This window comes from Eucalyptus grandis, chromosome 3, assembly GCF_016545825.1.
Source record: "Eucalyptus grandis isolate ANBG69807.140 chromosome 3, ASM1654582v1, whole genome shotgun sequence".
Taxonomy (NCBI): Eukaryota; Viridiplantae; Streptophyta; class Magnoliopsida; order Myrtales; family Myrtaceae; genus Eucalyptus; species Eucalyptus grandis.
This window is the reverse complement of record NC_052614.1, coordinates 43,852,742-43,871,278: the sequence shown is the minus strand read 5'-3', so window position 1 is coordinate 43,871,278 and position 18,537 is coordinate 43,852,742. Positions and strand designations below refer to the sequence as shown.

General features: G+C 35.8%; 1 protein-coding gene across 1 annotated transcript; it reads right to left on the bottom strand.

Annotated features, from left to right (window-relative positions):
- Window positions 1-3,801: 3,801 nt before the first annotated feature.
- LOC104436713 (putative GDP-L-fucose synthase 2) lies at window positions 3,802-5,912 on the bottom strand. The gene is made up of 3 exons (XM_010049572.3): window positions 5,705-5,912; window positions 4,951-5,380; window positions 3,802-4,748 (listed from the first exon to the last, which is right to left on the bottom strand). Exons 1-3 carry the CDS (start codon window positions 5,721-5,723, stop codon window positions 4,223-4,225), a joined length of 975 nt encoding a protein of 324 aa, XP_010047874.2. The 5' UTR covers window positions 5,724-5,912; the 3' UTR covers window positions 3,802-4,222.
- Window positions 5,913-18,537: the final 12,625 nt, after the last annotated feature.

Here is an 18,537-nt window from a genome sequence, read left to right as displayed (position 1 = left end):
AGTCTGAAATTTGGAAAATGGATATCTGCACCATAAGGCTTAAAACTTATGGTAAAAGTGAAATTGAATCATTCCATTAATATTGTCAATTCATTTAGCGGAAAATATTAACATTGCATTTTTAAATTTATTTATTTATCATACGCGACATTTTTGTTACCTTTTTGTTAAATAATAGTAAAAAACTTGAAAAAAGCTAAAATATTTTAGAAATAAAAAATTGTGAACAAAAAAACAAGGGCTCATTGAAGGGACCTAGGCGGCGGAGGGGTGGCAACCCTCACTGGCCATGGCCAACAAGGTCGCTGCTCCCTTTAATGGTGGCAATGGTGGCGGCACCCATCCACAAACCCTATCCCTTATTTTTCTTTTTTTTTTTTTTTTTTCAATTTTATTTTTAAATTTTTTACATTTTTTTAAAGTTTTACTATTATTTAAGTAAGATTTAAAGCAAAAGGTAATAAAAAATGCAACATAGGAAAAATAAATTAATTTTAAAATGTTACATGAATTTTTTTTCATTTGAACAAATTGATGATATTAACGAGAAGACTCAATTAAATCAAGGGTTAATATCTTAAAAAAAAACCCCAAACTAGTATAATTATAACAAATTTACCCCAAATTATTTTTTTGACAACCAAAAACGTCAAAGCGATATATCTTTGACAAATTTGCCCTAAATTGGTACACTTGTAACAAATTTATCCTCTATTAATTTTCATTAAATTTTACTATCAAATTATTAAGTTAAATGATATGTGACAGTTGGCTAGTATATCAATTTAAGATTTTACACTCAATTTATCACAATTTATAATTTTTGTATTTTTTTTTTGTGATATTAATCCAATTTAGCGGAGGGTATATTTATCATAAATTTACCGGTTTGGGATTTTTTGCGGTCGAATAAATTAGTTTGGGGTAAAATTGTCATAAATGTACCGGTTTATGGTTTTTTATGGTTAGTTAGAGTAAATTTGTCACAAGTATATCGGTTTAAGATTTTTTATGGTCAAAAAAATATTTTGAGGTAAATTTGTCACAAATATACTAGTTCGGGGTTTTTCAAAGTATTAACGACAAATATTAAGACTCAATTGCATTTTTTGAAAATTTAAAAATTCAATTATATTTTCACGATAAGTTTTAGGCCTTGTAGTGTACATATTCCTTTGAAAAACAAAAAAGAAAGAAAGTTATTGTACTTCTCAAAGTTTGCATAGGGAAGCCTTGTGCTGTGCATAACATTAGTCAGTTAAATAGGTTTTGTCTTGAAAAGAAATGAGGTTCGCCGATGAAATAACCATGTATTTCGAAAAATCAATCGTTAGGTTATTTTTCCAATTATTTAAATAAGAAAAACAGAGACTTTTTTTAGGTCGGTAAAGAAAGATCATGAGTATGGTACGAGTACATGGTCAGATGGTATAGGTAAAGAAGCCAATAACCCCAGCCAATTGCATCTCTAGGTGGAGCATCTTGTCAGAGATGCTATCCGCGTGGAATCTTATCGCCACCTTCCCAAAATAGGGTTTTATTTATGAAGTCCCACCTAACTAGGAGTCGTCATTAACCTATTATGATCAATTAAGAGTCAAATAAGGCGTGAAAGGACGGCTTACTTCTTACACTACCAAAAATTTGAGATCAATAATTTGATTAGACCAATTTTCTAATTAGGGCTCTTTCGATACCTAAACTTGATTATTATTGCCTAAGCGATTCATATGGTCCTTATCCATTTTATGATCCTATACCAATGAACGATGTTCATGCATGAGGATACAATCAAAGGGAAGTAGACAACCACAACCAATACGATAAAAATAAAGCATATGAAAGTAAATTTAACGAAGTGTCGAGGAAGGTGGTGACGTGTGTGGGGTGAGCTCGAGCAAATGCGGCACAGAGCTGCTATGCAGAATGTGAGAAGAGAGATGAGTGATGCAACACGGCAGCGAGTGCAATAGGGCATGAGGGTGACGGTGGCGACACCAGGGCCGCGTCAGAAGCGGCAACAAGAGCCGCCGAGAAGGCAGAGAAAAGTAGGGACAGCCTGGCCCAAAACAGACCATGGAGGAAAGAATGAGGCTGAGACCTTTCATATATCTTTCTTTCTCTGATTAGATAAGAAAAATCGGACCTGAAAACAGTAGAATCAAGCTAAGCAATTTGAGCATTACATACAATGCATATTTTCCTTTTGTTTGTGCTCGGTTAGCAAATGACCATGAATCGTCACGAGCGTTCATAAGCTAGTTAGTACATTTTTCTTCTTTTGCCAAACACAAATCGGTCGCAAAAGCTTCAATTTATCTAGTTAAGCAATAACATGCATCACACATCATACGGAAACGTATCACAAATAACCATGTGAATGTTCATGCTAGAACGATGACGAACACAATGCCTGAGTTCCACAACCGTGTGGTCTTGCAGGTAACAAATCTCCAAGTTGAAGAAACCATGAACAATAATCTGCACTTCATCTTTTCTCTAATCAACCACATCAATCTCAGGCTCCTAACCCAATGCTCTGTTTCTCAATACATTGACTCCAACCATCGAGTTACCATAATATTATTACATGGCTAATCGTCAAAAAAAGAACACACACACACAGACACACAGTTCCAAAGGATAGTGATGGCCACCTTAAACCTGATCCCAGATTCAATGTAGTGACACTAGCACTGAAGTATCAGATCCATACAAAGCAGAGAAGGATGAATAATATGCTGGACATCCCAGATACGCTGCCTCAACTTGAGCTTGAATAGGTGCAGGCAAGTACAAGATGAGAGCTGCATTATAGGCGCCGAACTCACTAAGGAAAGAAATCTCAGAATTCTACTTGATATCACCTTTAACAAAAAACAGGTCTTTTTGAAGAGTCAAAAATACATCAACACAGAGGTTGTGATGCATGCCGTTATGCCTGTAATTCGACTCTCCTTACCCTCACACACACCTCTTAGATTGTCCTTGAGTGGGTTGGACAATATCAGAGTTGATATGTCCGCTTGGTATCTGACTAATTGGATCTTTTGCAAAAACTTAGGTAATTCACCATTTAGGAAAAACAAAGAAGTGTAGGCATTTAAATTATAAGGGCACATAACAGAATTCATGTGATTCAAGCAACTTCTGTAGCCACCTAGCGATGGTAGGAATGGAAGAGGAGTCACTGGTCAACATAATTCCCATAAGCTTAGCAGCAAGATTAGTGACTCCTTGAAAATGGAGATTTTGAGTATGAAAACTGGTCTATTTCATGGTGAAGAGTTGAGTCTTTACTACATGATCACTGTTCGATATTCTACCAATTAAACAATTTGATAGGGAAACTATATCTAAGTGCTAAAATAGGGAACTACAACAAGAAAAAGAAAAGTACTGGTGCAGGGAATGTGTTGTTGCACCTAATCAAATGTATAGAAAGAAGCGGCTCAATGAAAATGTGAATTGAGAATTACAAACATTTCTACAGGAATGTCTAAACAAACAGTTAGCCACATAAGTAATCAAGTAGTGTTCTTAAGCCAACGACAAAGCAATCTCAATAGATGAGCATCAAAACACAAGACCTATAAAATGATCCATATAATAGACAATACATAATCAAAATGGCTAATTTCTTCAAAGAAACCAAGCAAAAGGTTCATTCAGACTGCATAATGGAAGAAAGGGAAAAAACAATACTCCATATCTCTCTTTTTCTGTTGACTAAATAAAATAGTACGTATATCTTTATAGCACATGTCTGAATGAAGAACAGCATACAATAATTCAGCTCAGTTTATGGAATCCTCAACATTCTCCATAAATGCTGATAAAAATAACAAAAGGATTACAGTGTTGAGTTTTTGGAAAGAATATTTGACTAAAGCATCCAACAACATATATTATACACATCTAAGCAACTGACAAGATGCAGTAACTAAGAGCAGTACTATAACCGGCAGAAGCATCGACATCATGTATTGTCTGCAATTGACAAGGTAATAGGTACAACTCACAACTCTTATTCTCTCAATAATAACACTAACTGGTGACAAATGCTCATCGAGTGGTAATTGACACATGGCAGAACACCAATATCGGAAAGACCAAAGCATTGTTATACATGTTCATCTCTACTGCAATGAATCAGTGAAACAACCAAAGAAAACAGAATATAAAGAGCACCACAATAGAGATCTCCAGTGAAGCACCTGCATCATTGCTTCACGTTCTCCAAGTACCATTTATAAGTATCGCAAAGACCCTCCTTCAGAGAAATCTTTGGCGTCCAACCTAAACTTGCTAGTTTTGAACTATCCATGAGCTTCCTAGGAGTCCCATCTGGCTTCGAAGAATCCCAAACAAGCTCACCCTTGAACCCCACGACCTCCTTCACCAACTCAGCCAATTCCTTGATAGTCACCTCCTTCCCGCTCCCAACATTTACATGCCCCAACCCACTATACTTCTCCATCAGAAAAACAACCGCATCAGCTAAATCATCCACATGCAAAAACTCCCTCAATGGACTCCCTGTTCCCCACACCACAACCTCCTTCGCTCCACTCACCTTTGCCTCATGAAACCTCCTCATTAATGCTGGCAAGACATGAGAATTCTCAGGATGAAAATTGTCATTCGGTCCGTACAAATTTGTGGGCATTCCTGATATCGCATCCCAACCGTACTGAATCCGATAAGCCTGACACATTTTAATCCCAGCAATTTTCGCAACTGCATACCTAACCATAAACAGACAGCTCCAAATCAGAGACCAGAGCGCCATTGACAAAAACAACAGATCATGACAGATCCCAAGTCTCTAATGAAAAACAAGATAAGAAGAAATTAAGGTAGACACCACAGGTAAAATTAAGGTTGACTTACGAGATAGCACTTGAATAAAAAACCCGAATTCAGTAAGAATAGGACTAGTGGCATTACCATTCATTAGTGGGTTCGAGGGGCCCAGTTAGCAAAGCATCTTCCGGAATCGGCTGGGGTGCAAATTTCGGATAAATGCAAGAAGATCCCAAAAACAAGAGCTTCTTGACGCCATGGCGATGGGCGGAGTCAATGACATTGGTCTGTATCTGAAGATTGATGGCAATGAAATCTGCCGGGTACGTGTTATTGGCATGGATGCCGCCGACCTTAGCAGCAGCAAGGACCACGAACCGCGGCTTCTCGGCAGCGAAGAAGTCCTCGACATCCGACTGGCGTGCGAGGTCGAGCTCAGCGTGGGTTCGAAGGACCAGATTGGTGAACCCCAGGTCCCGGAGTTTCTGCACGATGGCCGAGCCCACGAGACCGCGGTGGCCCGCGACGAAGACCTTGGCCGATTTCTCGGAGAGGAAGGAGTCACCAGCTGCATCTGCCACGGCAAGAAGGAAGATAAAGACAGCAAATCAGGGTCAAAAGACTGGAGATCTGGAGAATTCAGGCTCTGTTTCGGTTGCAGAGGAAGACCCAGATCCCAAAACAGGCAAATTTATCCTTCCCTCAATTCATCCGGTCAAACGAACAAGAAATACACGAAAAACAGCATGGATAGAACATCCGCATCGCACGGTAACTGAACAAAACAAGCAAATCGCATCATGGGTATGATTGATCACGAGTCTTTTTCTTTCAGACATTTCTTCAGCAATTTGAAGTGCATTCCCACATCCACCAGAGAGAGAGAGACAGGACATACCGTTGGGTCCTCCCATCATGAAGAAGAGGAGATGCAGGCGACGGAGCTGGGCAACAGCACAAAGCGGGGACTTTCGTATAGGGGGGAAACGGGAGTGTCGTTTTCTTCGGGGGGGAAGCTCTAGGGAAGTTTCGGACAGTCAGATGCTGCGCGGACAGCCACGTTCCACGATCCAAGCGAATCGTGTGACCGTTTGTCGGAGGAAAGAGAGTTGAATTGAAGGGGAAAGGAAGCCACGGTCGTCCTGCGGATCTTGGATCGGGCTTTGGCATCCGTGGATCGAGCAGCCTTGGGTCTCGGCTTGCTTCTTTCTTACCGAGAGACAAATTCCTTGGGCTTAAAGCCCATTACACATACCCATCTTGGATTTTTGGACCCAACCGATGAGCGGGTTCGGGGCGACCCGGGCCCGATACCGAGATAAAAAACCCTTGCCCCGACCTAAATTTCCCATGTGAGACGGATCGGAGCCGGGCCGTGGTGGACCTGACTAGATCGGGTTAGTTCCCAAGGCGCAAACGGGTTTGTCCGAGGCTCGCCTGTTCATTTATGCCTCGGGCATAGTAGACCCGGGTTGGCCTTCGCAGGCTATCGAGTCGTTGAATCCATGATCACCTCTCTTATGGATTATAGCGACGCTACTCTTGTAGGCCAGGGAGAATACAAACATTATTTGAACTATCTACTCAATGATTTTACTCCTCTAGTTTAGAACCTTGCATTTTGCACATGTATCTCACATAGATACTTGCCTGAGTGGTTTTGAAAAAAAAAAAAAAATAGGTACTTGCCCGTATGGTTAGACTTTCACCTTTTTTTTTTCACTTTCTAAACTTAATTTAATGGTTGATATTTTTCTACATCAAAACTCCAAAAATTTTCACTCACTCGAGTTTTGATTCATAGATTCACTTATAACCTTTTCACACTTTTAGCAAGAAAAAAAAAAGTATTCTTTGCTTTGGTTTGAATGGAAAAAAAAAATGCACTTGAAGGTGTAAAACCGTAGAATTGAGGATAAATTTTGTAGCAATTTTGACATGGTACTCAATTCAGGCTATAAAAAAACCTCCTTTTTTTTTTTTTTTTTTTTTTTTAAAGGAAAAGGGAGATGTCAATGTGCCCCACCGCGACGGTCAACGAAGTGGTTGTTCCTATCTTTGGTGTCGTTTTCATGCTATTTTGGCATTCAATGCTTGGTCCGGATTATGAGGAACCTTATCTGTAGAGAGCGGGAGTTGGTCCAAGTTCTAAAAGTAGCAGCAAAGAAGATATGGGAGAATCATCAGCTTCTAAAAATGTTAAAAGAAATTACAGGATAAATAAATAAACAAAAATAACTAAAAAGTAGAAGATAGGAAAGCAACACAAATAGTTTCTAAACTTTGGTTCAATATACAATATCGTCCATAGACTTTTAATTTGTTTAATTAAATACCTAATTTTGATCCAGTATTCAATGTAGTATGCGAACTTTTAAGTATTTTCATGTAGCTTAGGAACCATATCAAACATTTATCAATAGTTCAATGACTCACATTAAATAAGTTAAAAAGTTTAGAGATAACATTGTACATTAAACTAAAGTTAATAAATTACATTGCACAAATTCAAAGTTTAAGGACAACATTATATATTGGACTAAAGTTCATTGAAAATTTGTACTATTATTCCTAATAAATACAAACTCCAATCCTATAAAATTGCGACTACGGTGCATGAAGAAATTGCTTTTAACATATTTAGAAAATGATAAAAGAGTATGTCCAAGATATGTTTAATTAAAGAGAACAACGAGACATAGATTTTGATATTGTCTAGAAAAATGAACTTAAATAGCTGGAGAAATCCGATATATCTCCTCTTAATCAATGCACCTACTAATTTGAGACCTATCATTGTAAATTAATGAAGCCTATAAGTCATGGTAATGTTTAATGTAATTCCACTATTGATGCCCTTCATTGACCTTAGAAATTGTAAGTCTTTCAAAAAATCAATATGGGAAAGTTATACTTTTAAACTCTACGGACAAAGATTAATTCAGTAGCCATTTTTTCATGGACGGTGAGATTTAGGCGGTTTTAGAAACCATATAAAATGTCTTGACATAGCTATCTGGCTGGCTCTCTATGCATCAAAACTCAAATTAAGGATGGAGGGAAATGTTCAAAGTTTAACCGCCACACATGTTTTTGTAGTCGCCGGTTCAAACATGCTTATTATTATAGCTCTTAATAATCAGATGTTTCTAAAGAGGGTCTTTACAGCAACAGTAGATTCGCTCGATCGAGAAGAATTTCAAAGACTCTACAAAGTACAGTAGCTAATGCCAATTGTCCTTTCCACCTTCTTTCGTCTATCAAATCAAAAGAAGAAAGCGTCATTACATGGAGATTGGAGCTTTTTGACCCAAGAATATTGAGTTGATTTAAACTCAAATCAATTCAAACATCAAATTGCCCCAGAGGAAACTCGCTCAGGATCAGTTCTTTTGCCTTCGGTCCGGAAAATATAGGAATCTTGATTTATTGAGATTAACCGGGTATCCAAAAGCGAAGAGAAACTTCCATATTAAGTCAAGACAGCTCACTTTTTCTATTCCTTCCAAACTGTCCTACAGAATAATATGAAAAACATTAGCAACTAAATTCTTTCAATAATCCAGGCACCCACTTCACCACTCCATTGAATAATTACCTTCACTAAAAAAAAAAAAAACTATCTCAACAACTCTTAATCTTTATTTTCTTTTATTTCTCCATTCGTTTCGTAAAAAATAAATAATTTATCTTTTTTCCTAAAAACGATTAATTATATTATATCATTTGAAATAATTAATTAATGAATAATATTCTCATTATTGATGACAATTTTTATATAGGTATTTTTGTATATGATGAAAATGTTATCCGTCTATTCATTTTTGTAAGTAATACAAGCAATCATTGTTAAAAAATTATTTCACGAATCATTTATTTTCTACGAAAATAAACCGAGCCTCTACATTTATTGATTTTTCAAGTACATATGGCGCGCGCTCAACCCTAACATTTTTTTAGGGAAAAAAGGAATTTAAAAAAATAAAAAAACAAAAACCAAAAATGGGAACACGGTGGGCCTAGAAAAAGTTGAGGAGCGGGTGGGTTAGGAAGGAGGAGGCACGAGCGCATCGCCTTTTGCTTTTTTTCTGGGGAAGGAGGGCGGCTCTTTTGCTTTTTCCATCTCTCGCTCTCTCTTTAATAAATTAGTCTTAAAAAGACTGAGACCGACGAAAACGATTGGCAGGCGAATCATTCCCGATGGCAAAGAAGAACGAAACGCACTCCAAAAAAGATTGTGGTTTGTGGGAGGAGTGCTCCAATATAGGCATTATATAAAGTTTGTCTAGTGATTAATTTTTATATTTAATGGCCATAAGATAACGTTGGTGGTGGTGGATTTAAATAAAATACGATTAAATGTGCCGGATATTTAAATATATATACGAAAGATTTGTGCGGTCCATTGCAATCATTTCACTATTCCTTAGATTCATGGACCCGATTCAACGTGGCAAGATCTTTCATTCACATTCTTTTTTTCTGTCGAGAAGGTTTTAGAAAACTCTCGGATCCCTGAATTTTAGAGTACCCTACTTTCACATGATAAATGGTTTTTTTCTTCTTCTCTTTTTGGTTCTGATCATGAGTTTGGATTTGAGTATGCAATCGTAAATCTTCTAACGTCTTACTTAATCAAAGGCCGAGGGGAAGAGAAAATAAGTCCCACGCCGAAGAGAGATGTGGTGATCAAGCAACATATAAACTAGTTCCATGGTCTTGAGCGTTTTGATCCGCTTTTGCACGACAGGCTAGGTTCTATGTATTCTATAGCAACTCATTTTCATCAGATTTGTTCTCCCGATAAACTCCACTTCGATTTGTGTCATTGTCTTTCTAGAAACCACTTATTAAAAAAAAAATTGAGTCAAAAGAAATATGAGTAGAGAGAAGATGAAGAGATGGAAACGTAAGATATAGCACTAATCTAAGGTTGAGCGAGAGCGAGAGTGAGACTCTGAAATAGGAAAATCACAAAAGAAGAGGAGGAGAATTTAAAGTTATATACCTGGGGTTTGGAAATAAAAAATAAAAAATAAAAAGATAGGGCTGGTCCGGATTGGAATAATTCTAAAACCCCATATCAAGAACCAATTCGCACAGTATGGATTTCAACTACCTCAAGACCGTCTGGGTTGGGTGGTTCCAGGGTTGATCACAGGTCAACCCTAAACTAATGCTCACCCATACGTGCTTTGTAGTGAACTAAGGGACCGAAGAAGCTAGATATAAAGAAAGGAAAATAAAATTACTAGAAAGACGAGAGGTGGCTCTATGGGTTTTCCATTTGAGCCAGTTCCATCCATTTTTATATTTGATTGTGCTCCATGGCATTAGGTATCCTCCTGGAGATAGGATTTATTGAGATATAGACTAGTTGCCAGTATCATAAAAAGTATCTTTCCATTCCAAAAAAAGAAAAAGAAAAAAGGCAATCAAATGTCAAATCAAATGCTTGCCTCATGTGGTGAGGCCCGAAGGTGTGATTAGGCAAGCTCGAGCAATGCCCAGTATAAGCATTGCATAATTTTTTATAGTGTCAAGGCCTGGGGCAAAAAATATAATTCATGTCTCACCTTAGTCAAGCTCGAGGCATCTAATAGTCATCCGGTCTCTTTAGTGACCATCATAATAAGGGGTATGTGGGATAATTTGCTAAATCTATAGGGCATGCGGAACTCATATGATGGAGTAAGTTTTGGATTCCAAAATTTCGGAACCTATAAATACATGATAGGTTCAAGAGTTTAGGGTTGCACGGGTTATATCCAGCACCTTGTATTGTGTGGATGACATGCTATAGAAAGGCATAAGATCAGTCGCATAATATTTTTAATTAAATACATGTACACTTAATTATATATGACTACATTTCTATACCAAAGTTTCACATTTAAATGTGTAAAGTTCTAACTACTCAGCAATATATGAGCCTATTAGGAAAAAGAAAAAAGTAGTTCTCCAACCCCACTTAGATTCTCTCTCACAAGCTATGTTATATCTACCATGATACATTTCAATTCGTGCTTTATATTATATCTTTCATTAACTTTTTTTTTCCCACCAAGAACATTTTATAAAATTCTTGGACCCTTGAATTTGGAGTATCCTTCTTTCACATAATCCACTGGTTTTCTTTTCTCCTTTTGGTTCCGATTATGAGTTTAGTTTTGAATATACAATTGTAAGTCTCCCGATGTTTTCCTTAATCAAAGATTGAGTTGAAGAGAAAAGGAGTCCCACGCCAAGGAGAGGTGTGATGATCGAGCGATATACAACCCGGTTTTGCAGTTGTAAGAGTTTTGATCCGCTTTTGCACGGCAGGCTGGGTTCTATGTGTCCCATAGCAACTCACTTTCATCAGATTTATTATTTCAATAAACTCCACTTCGACCTCTGTCATTGTCTTTCTAGAAAACCAATTATTAAAGAAACTTTTTCAGTCAAAGGAAATATGAGTAGAGAGAAGATGAAGAGATGAAAACGTAAGATATAGAGATAATCTGAGGTTGAGGGACAGTAAGAGTGAGGCTCTAAAATAGGAAAATGATAAAAGAAGAGGAGGGGGTTTGGAAATAAAAAATAAAAATATGGGGTTAGTTTGGGTTGGACAAACCCTAAGGTCCCAAGACAAGGGATTAATCCGCATGGTAGGTCACAACATTCGTAGGATCAACTGGGTTGGGCCATCCAAAGTCATATTAGAAAAAGGAAAGAGGCAATCAAAGGTCAGATTAGATGCTTGCCTAAACATATGGTAAGGCCGGAAGGTGTGATTAGGCAAGCTTAGGCAATGCCTAGTACAAGCATTGCATAATTTTTTATAGTCAAGGCCTTGGGTAGTAAGTTAAGTTTGTGTATCGCCTCGGTCAAGCTCGAGCAATCTGATAGTCATCTATTTCTTTAGTGACCATCATAATAAGGGGTATGCGGGATAACTCGCTAAATCTGTAGATCATGCAGAACTTATATGATTAGGTAAGTTTTGGTTGCAAAATTTCGGAACCAATAAGTATATGATAGGTTCAAGAGTTTAGGGTTGCACTAGGTTGTATCCAGCACCTTGTATCGTGTGAATGATACCCTATATAAAGGCACATGATCAATCGTATTATATATATATATATATATATGTGTGTGTGTGTGTGTGTGTGTTAATTAAATAGATGTATACTTAAATATATATGACTACATTTCTTTGAGAAAATTTCACATTTAAATGTGTGAAAGTCCTAACTAATCAGCAATATCTAACTTTGTCAGGAAAAAGAAAACAACAATTCTCCAACCCCACTTAGATTCTCTCTCCAAGCTATGTTATATCTACCATGATACATTTTGATGCATGCCCTCTTTTATATCTTTCATTCACTTTTTTTTTTCACCAAGAATGTTTTATAAAACTCTCGGACCCATGAATTTGGAGAATCCTACTTTCACATGATCCACGAGTTTTTTTTTTCCTTCTCTTTTTGGTTCCAATTGTGAGTTTGGATTTGAGTACGCAGATCTGATGTTTTACTTAATCAAAGACCGAGTCGAAGAGAAAAGAAGTCCCATGCCAAAGAGAGATGTGGTGATCGAGCGATATATAACCTGTTTTTGCAGTCTTAAGAGTTTGATCCGCTTTTGCACGGTAGGCTGGGCTACTATGTATCCCATAGCAACTCATTTTCATCATATTCATTTTCCCAACAAACTCCACTTTGACCTTTGTCGTTGTCTTTCTAGAAAACCACTTATTAAAGAAATTATTTTAGTCAAAAGAAATATGAGTAGAGAGAAGACAAAGAGATGGAAACATAAGATTTAGCGATAATCTAAGGTTGATGGAGAGTGAGAGTGAGACTATGAAATAGGAAAACCACAAAAAAAAAAAAAAGGAGGGGAGCCTATAGTTATATACTTAGGGTTTGGAAATAAAAAATAAAAAGACAAGGTTGGTCCAGGTCGGACCAACTCTATAATTCCAAGATCAAGGACTAATCCACCTAGCTAGAGGTTTCAACAGCCTCAAGACCGGCTGAGTTAGGCCATTCCAAGTTCAAATTAGAAAAGAAAAGAGGCAATCAAAGGTTAGATTAGATACTTGCCTAAATATATGGTGAGGCCTGAAGGTGTGATTAGGCTAGCTCGGGATTAGGCAAGCTTGGGCAATGCATGGTACAAGCATTGCATAATTTCTTATAGTCGAGGCCTTGGGTAATAAGTTAAGTTCATGTATCTCCTCGATCAAGCTCAAGCCATTTGATAGTCATCTATCTCTTTAGTGACCATCATAGCAAGGGGTATGCGGGATAACTTGCTAAATTTGTAGATCATGCAAAGCTCATATGATTAGGTAAGTTTTGGATCCAAAATTTCGCAACCAATAAGTACGTGACAGGTTCAAGATTTTAGGGTCACATCAAGTTGTACCCAGCACTTTGTATCGTGTGGATGATATCCTATAGAAAGGCATAAGATCAATTGTATAATTTTTTAAAATTAAATACATGTATACTTAATTATATATGACTACCTTTCCTCACGAAAATTTCACATTTAAATGTGTGAAAGTCCTAACTAATCAACAATATCTAACCCTATTAGGAAAAAGAAAAAAAGCAATGCTCCAACCCCACTTAGATTCTCTCTCCAAGCTATGTTATATCTACCATGATACATTATGACTCAAGCCCTCTGTTAGATTCATGCCCTTTGTTATGTCTTTCATTCACTTTATTTTTGGTTGGCCAAGGATGTTTTATAAAATTCTTGGACCCATGAATTTGGAATATCCTACTTTCACACGATCCATAGTATTTTTTTCCTTCTCTTTTTGGTTCGAATTGTGAGTTCGGATTTGATTATGCAATTGTAAGTCTTCTGACATTTTACTTAATCAAAGACCGAGTCAAAGAGAAAAAGGAGTCCCATGTCGAAGAGTTATGTTAGTGATCAAGCTATATATAACCTGGTTCTGCGATCTTAAGAGTTTTGATCCACTTTTGCATGGCAAGCTGGGCTCTATGCATCCCTTGACAACTCACTTTCATCATATTTGTTTTCCCGATGAACTCTACTTTAACCTCCATCATCGTCTTTCTAGAAAACCACTTACTAAAGAAATGTTTTTAGTCAAAAGAAATATGAGCAGAGAGAAGACAGAGATTGACACGTAAGATTTCAAAAATAATCTGAGGTTGAGGGAGAGTGAGAGTAAGACTTTGAAATAGGAAAACAACAAAAGAAGAGGAGGGGAGCTTATAGTTACGTACCTAGGGTTCAGAAAAAAAAGAAAAAAAAAGAAAAGATAGGGTTGGTACGATCAGACCAACCTTAAAGCCCCAAGACTAATGATCAATCCGCACAATATAAGTCTCAATGGTCCAAGGACTGCCTAGGTTGGGCCAATCTAAGGCCAATCCATGGTCAACCTTAGAATGATGCTCACATTTATGTGCTCTACAGTGAACCAAGGTACTAAAAAAGATAGATACAAAGAAAAATAAAATTACTTAAAAATAAAGATGACTTTATTGATTTTATTTTTAAGCCAGTTCCTTCCAATTTTTATGTCTATTTATCTTATATGGCATCTGTTATCCTCTTGAGATAGGATTTATTGAGATATATACTAATTACAAATGGCATAAAAGGTATCTCTCCATTCCACCCTCCTTCCCCCCCCAAAAAGAAAAGAAAAGAAAAGAGGGATCAAAGGTCAGATCAAATGCTTGCCTAACCATGCGGTGAAGCCCGAAGGTGTGATTAGGCAAGCTTGAGTCATGTCTAGTACAAGCATTGCATAATTTTTTATAGTGTCGGGGCCTTGGATAATAAGTTCAATTATCGCCTGCCTCAGTCGAGCTCAAGCCATTTGATAGTTATTTGGTCTCTTTAGTGACCATCATAGTGAGGGGGTACGAGATAACTTGCTAAAGCTATAGACCATGCGAAACATGTATGATTGGGTGATTGGGTAAATTATGGGTTCCAAAATTTCAGAACCATTAAATACGCAATAGGTTCAAGAGTTTGGGGCCACACTAGGTTGTACTTGGCACCTTGTATTGTGTCAATGATACCTCATAAAAAAAGTATAAGATCAATCCTATGATATTTTTCAATTAAATACATGTGTACTTAATTATATACGACTGCCTTATTTTTTTTCCTTAACAAAAATTTCACATTTAAATGTGTGAAAATTCTAACTAATCAGCAATATCTAACCTCGTTAGGAAAAAGGAAAAAAAAAACAATTCTCCGGCCCCATTTAGAGTCTCTCTCCAACAAACTCTGTTGTATCTACCGTGATTTATTTCGATTCATGCTCATAATAGAGTAAGACATGTTTTCATATGAGATCATAAATTTAAATGATTGGTGAAAACTTCTTTATTTCTCTATCTTTTAAAAAAAATCATGATGCTATACCTTTTTAGAGAGTATCCGGCACCATTTCTTCATAACGATTACCAAAAAAAGAAGTCAGGCTGGAAGCCCCCTTTTTAATAGAAAATATAAGTTTAAAACACTGATTACATTAGTGAAGTAATTATCTCAACACAACCTGTAGACATTATGACTTACGAGGCTGTTAGTCTATGATTAGCGATTGATCAACGAGGATTAATTAATATCAAAAGAGCAAGCCTCATCTGATCCAAACTTTTCTTTTTTGCACGTGCGACCCCAACACCCTATTATTGGTCTTCTTCTTTTTTTCTTTTTTTTTTCGTACTATGATTTTTTTACACAACTCAAACTGCTAGATTTTAGGCAAACTTTTTTTTTCCCTATTAATTCAAGCAAATTAAAGTGTTTCTTTACGCCTTTTTTTAACCAGTAAGAAGAACTTTCATAGTTATTTTCATTAAAATGTAATATACTTTCACATTTTAAGAAAAACTTATGATGGCTCATATCCACAATTTGGTATTTTAACTTAATCCTACTTATTTTATTTTACCAAAATTACACTCAATTCAACTTAGATTCTTGATTAATTAAGGAGTATATGTGTCTCTATGCCAACCACGTGGAAAATCAAAGCCAATGATTTTTTTTTTTTGCTGTAAAATTCTACTATCATCACGAAATTTAGTAAATAAAAGAAATTAAATCTATAAAAAAAACAATAATCAACGTGTCGAAAAAAGATCTTTTCAAGTTCTTATCCACAAAGTTTAGTTTGTTACTAATTTTCTTATGTTAAAAAGGAAAGTCTCTTAAAATATGGTAAATGGATAAGAAATTCTTTTGACTCTTTTAACAATTTTATTAGTTTTTATCGTGATAGTTTTTCTTTAATAATACAAAATAAAAAAACCACAAAAAGGTATAAATTTCAAAGAAAAACTAAGTTCAACTAATCAACTGACTCCATGTTTTATTTACTAATAAAAATATTGAGATGTTTTTTCATTGTTGGTGACACGAATGGATGTTTGTCCCATAATGTATCTTCGAGATCTATGAAACATTTTTATCTAAAAGAAAAAAAAATGGAAAAATAATAGAAGAAGAAACCTTATCTCTCTCTTGTTATTCGTAACATAGAAATGAGATATTTCATTAATACCATATCTAAGTGAAGTGAATAATCACTCATACAAGAGCATTCTGAGTAGAATCATACCATGAGAATGATGATGAACCCATTGGCACATTCTGTTTTAATCTCAAACTTTCACAAAAAAAGTTAAAAATCCTATGAACAGTCCATGCTTGACATATTTTACGACAACATATGTTTTATAAAAAAAATGTTAAAACCTGAATATAGTCAATTAATTACCAACTCATTCAATAGATATTCTACTTGCCACATTTTAATTCAAGTCTCCGTCATCTCACAATCCTTTAAATTCCTTTCATCAATTAATTCACATCTTTGAATCTCTCTCTCAAAGAATTAATTTAAATCTATATAACTTTGTCTTTTTTGTGAGAATTTATTTTAGGAGATCTCAATAGGTATAATTTTACAAGCCATATCCATTATATTAATGTACAAATAAATTGGGCTTACATTTTCCTATCTTTCGTACATCTGTGTTTCTTCACAGCGCAGACTAATCTGGAAGCCATCACCAAAACCAAAATAAATAAAAATAATTATAGTTATATGTGTATGTCCTATCTGACTTTTATGAGTCGCCAGACAACATGAGCCCTAGCTCTGAAAATCAGCACACTCCCTGCCAAAACATCCCTTGATGTATCATCTTTCTTATTCCGCTTGCAGGAAGGAGTAGGTATTTTCCTTCTGAAGAAAGCCAGGGTCTAATCAGTCGTATTTTCTTGTCAGAACATTTCTCATGCAATAAAACAAAACAATAATATTAAAAAAACCTATTTCAAATGGGAAATAACAAAATTAACTAAGGCCGACAAGGCTCACAATGATAACCATGAACAGTTTCCACCGGAGCAGAGCTATATACTGTCAAAAAGAACAAACTAGGTCACTTTTATATTATATATGTAGCATACTTATATCGAGAGCATTTTTTTTAATATTAAAAGCTATTGAAGTCAAATATACAAATTTAGTGGCATAAATCTATCATTCTTATTTTATCAACTAACATAAAGAAAATGAGACTATATCCAAATTTTTTTCTACTATTACAAATTATCCAAAATTTTTAAATTATACTTACTATGACACCAATATCATAGAATTTTGTCATATTGCTACAAATTTTGAGTATTAACAACATGAAAAAAAAGGTTGGGATATTAGTATCATTGTGGACAGAGTGTATTTTTAGTGGTAAATAGAGGGCATTTTGTCATATTAGTACAAATTTAAGATTTTGATGGCATCAAAAAAGTGTAGAGTAATGGTGCTGGATAAACATAATTTAGTGTTTTTAAGGTATTTTCACCAATAAAAGAATAGAAACCCTATTTTCCCGTTTCTCTCTTTCCCTCTCTCCATTCTGTTGATATGATATGCCAGCACACAATGCCATGTAAGCTGGAACAGGGAAAGACCAGAAGATCATTTGCCAAAATTGAGATTTTTTTTTTTCACAACAATGATTTTCTAGATCCTTGTTTTTTTTTTTCGGTCAACAATAATTTCCTAGGTTCAGCCTAGCTTTCTCTTCTCCTCTCAGCCGGTAGGTTCAAGCTCCGCCTAGCCAAGTGAAGAAAGCTAATCATAGCAACCGATGTGATGAACCATCATCTAATATATAAATAATAAAGTACAATCATTTCATTAAATACCATTAATTATGTGAAACTTTTTGGCAAAACTTAAATTGTTAAATAAAACTACACTTTCCTCGTATTTGATACGGTTTTTTTGTCTGATATTAATTGTGAAAATTCAATTAGATAAGTAAATGGAATTCAAAAACATTCAAATTCAGAATTTTCAGTATTAATATCACGTGGGATTTTGTAGAACTTGCTGTCAATTATTTTAATAACCTAAATTATTAGAATAATGCATAATAAGTTGTTAAACGAATAAGTAATTTAATATTTAATTACTCCAACAAATTATACCAATCAGATTTTCTAAAATTCGATTTCAGATGACAATAAGCTTTGTATGCTGTTCTTCTTCTCCTTGCTGTTCCGCCCGTCCTTCTCAAATTCTGCGCTCCACCCTGGTCTGACAGGCCGTATCATCTTCTCCCCCCTCAGACACGCAGATGGAGCTTTGGCTCTCTGCTTTTTCTTTTTCTTTCCCTGGGCTTTTCTTTTCCTTTTTTCCTTTCATGT

Excerpts from the sequence above, each read along its gene's own strand:
- LOC104436713 (XM_010049572.3), bottom strand. Across the intron at positions 4,749-4,950 it reads CTCGAACCCACTAATGAATG|GTATGCAGTTGCGAAAATTG; the intron begins GTAATGCCACTA and ends GTTTATGGTTAG.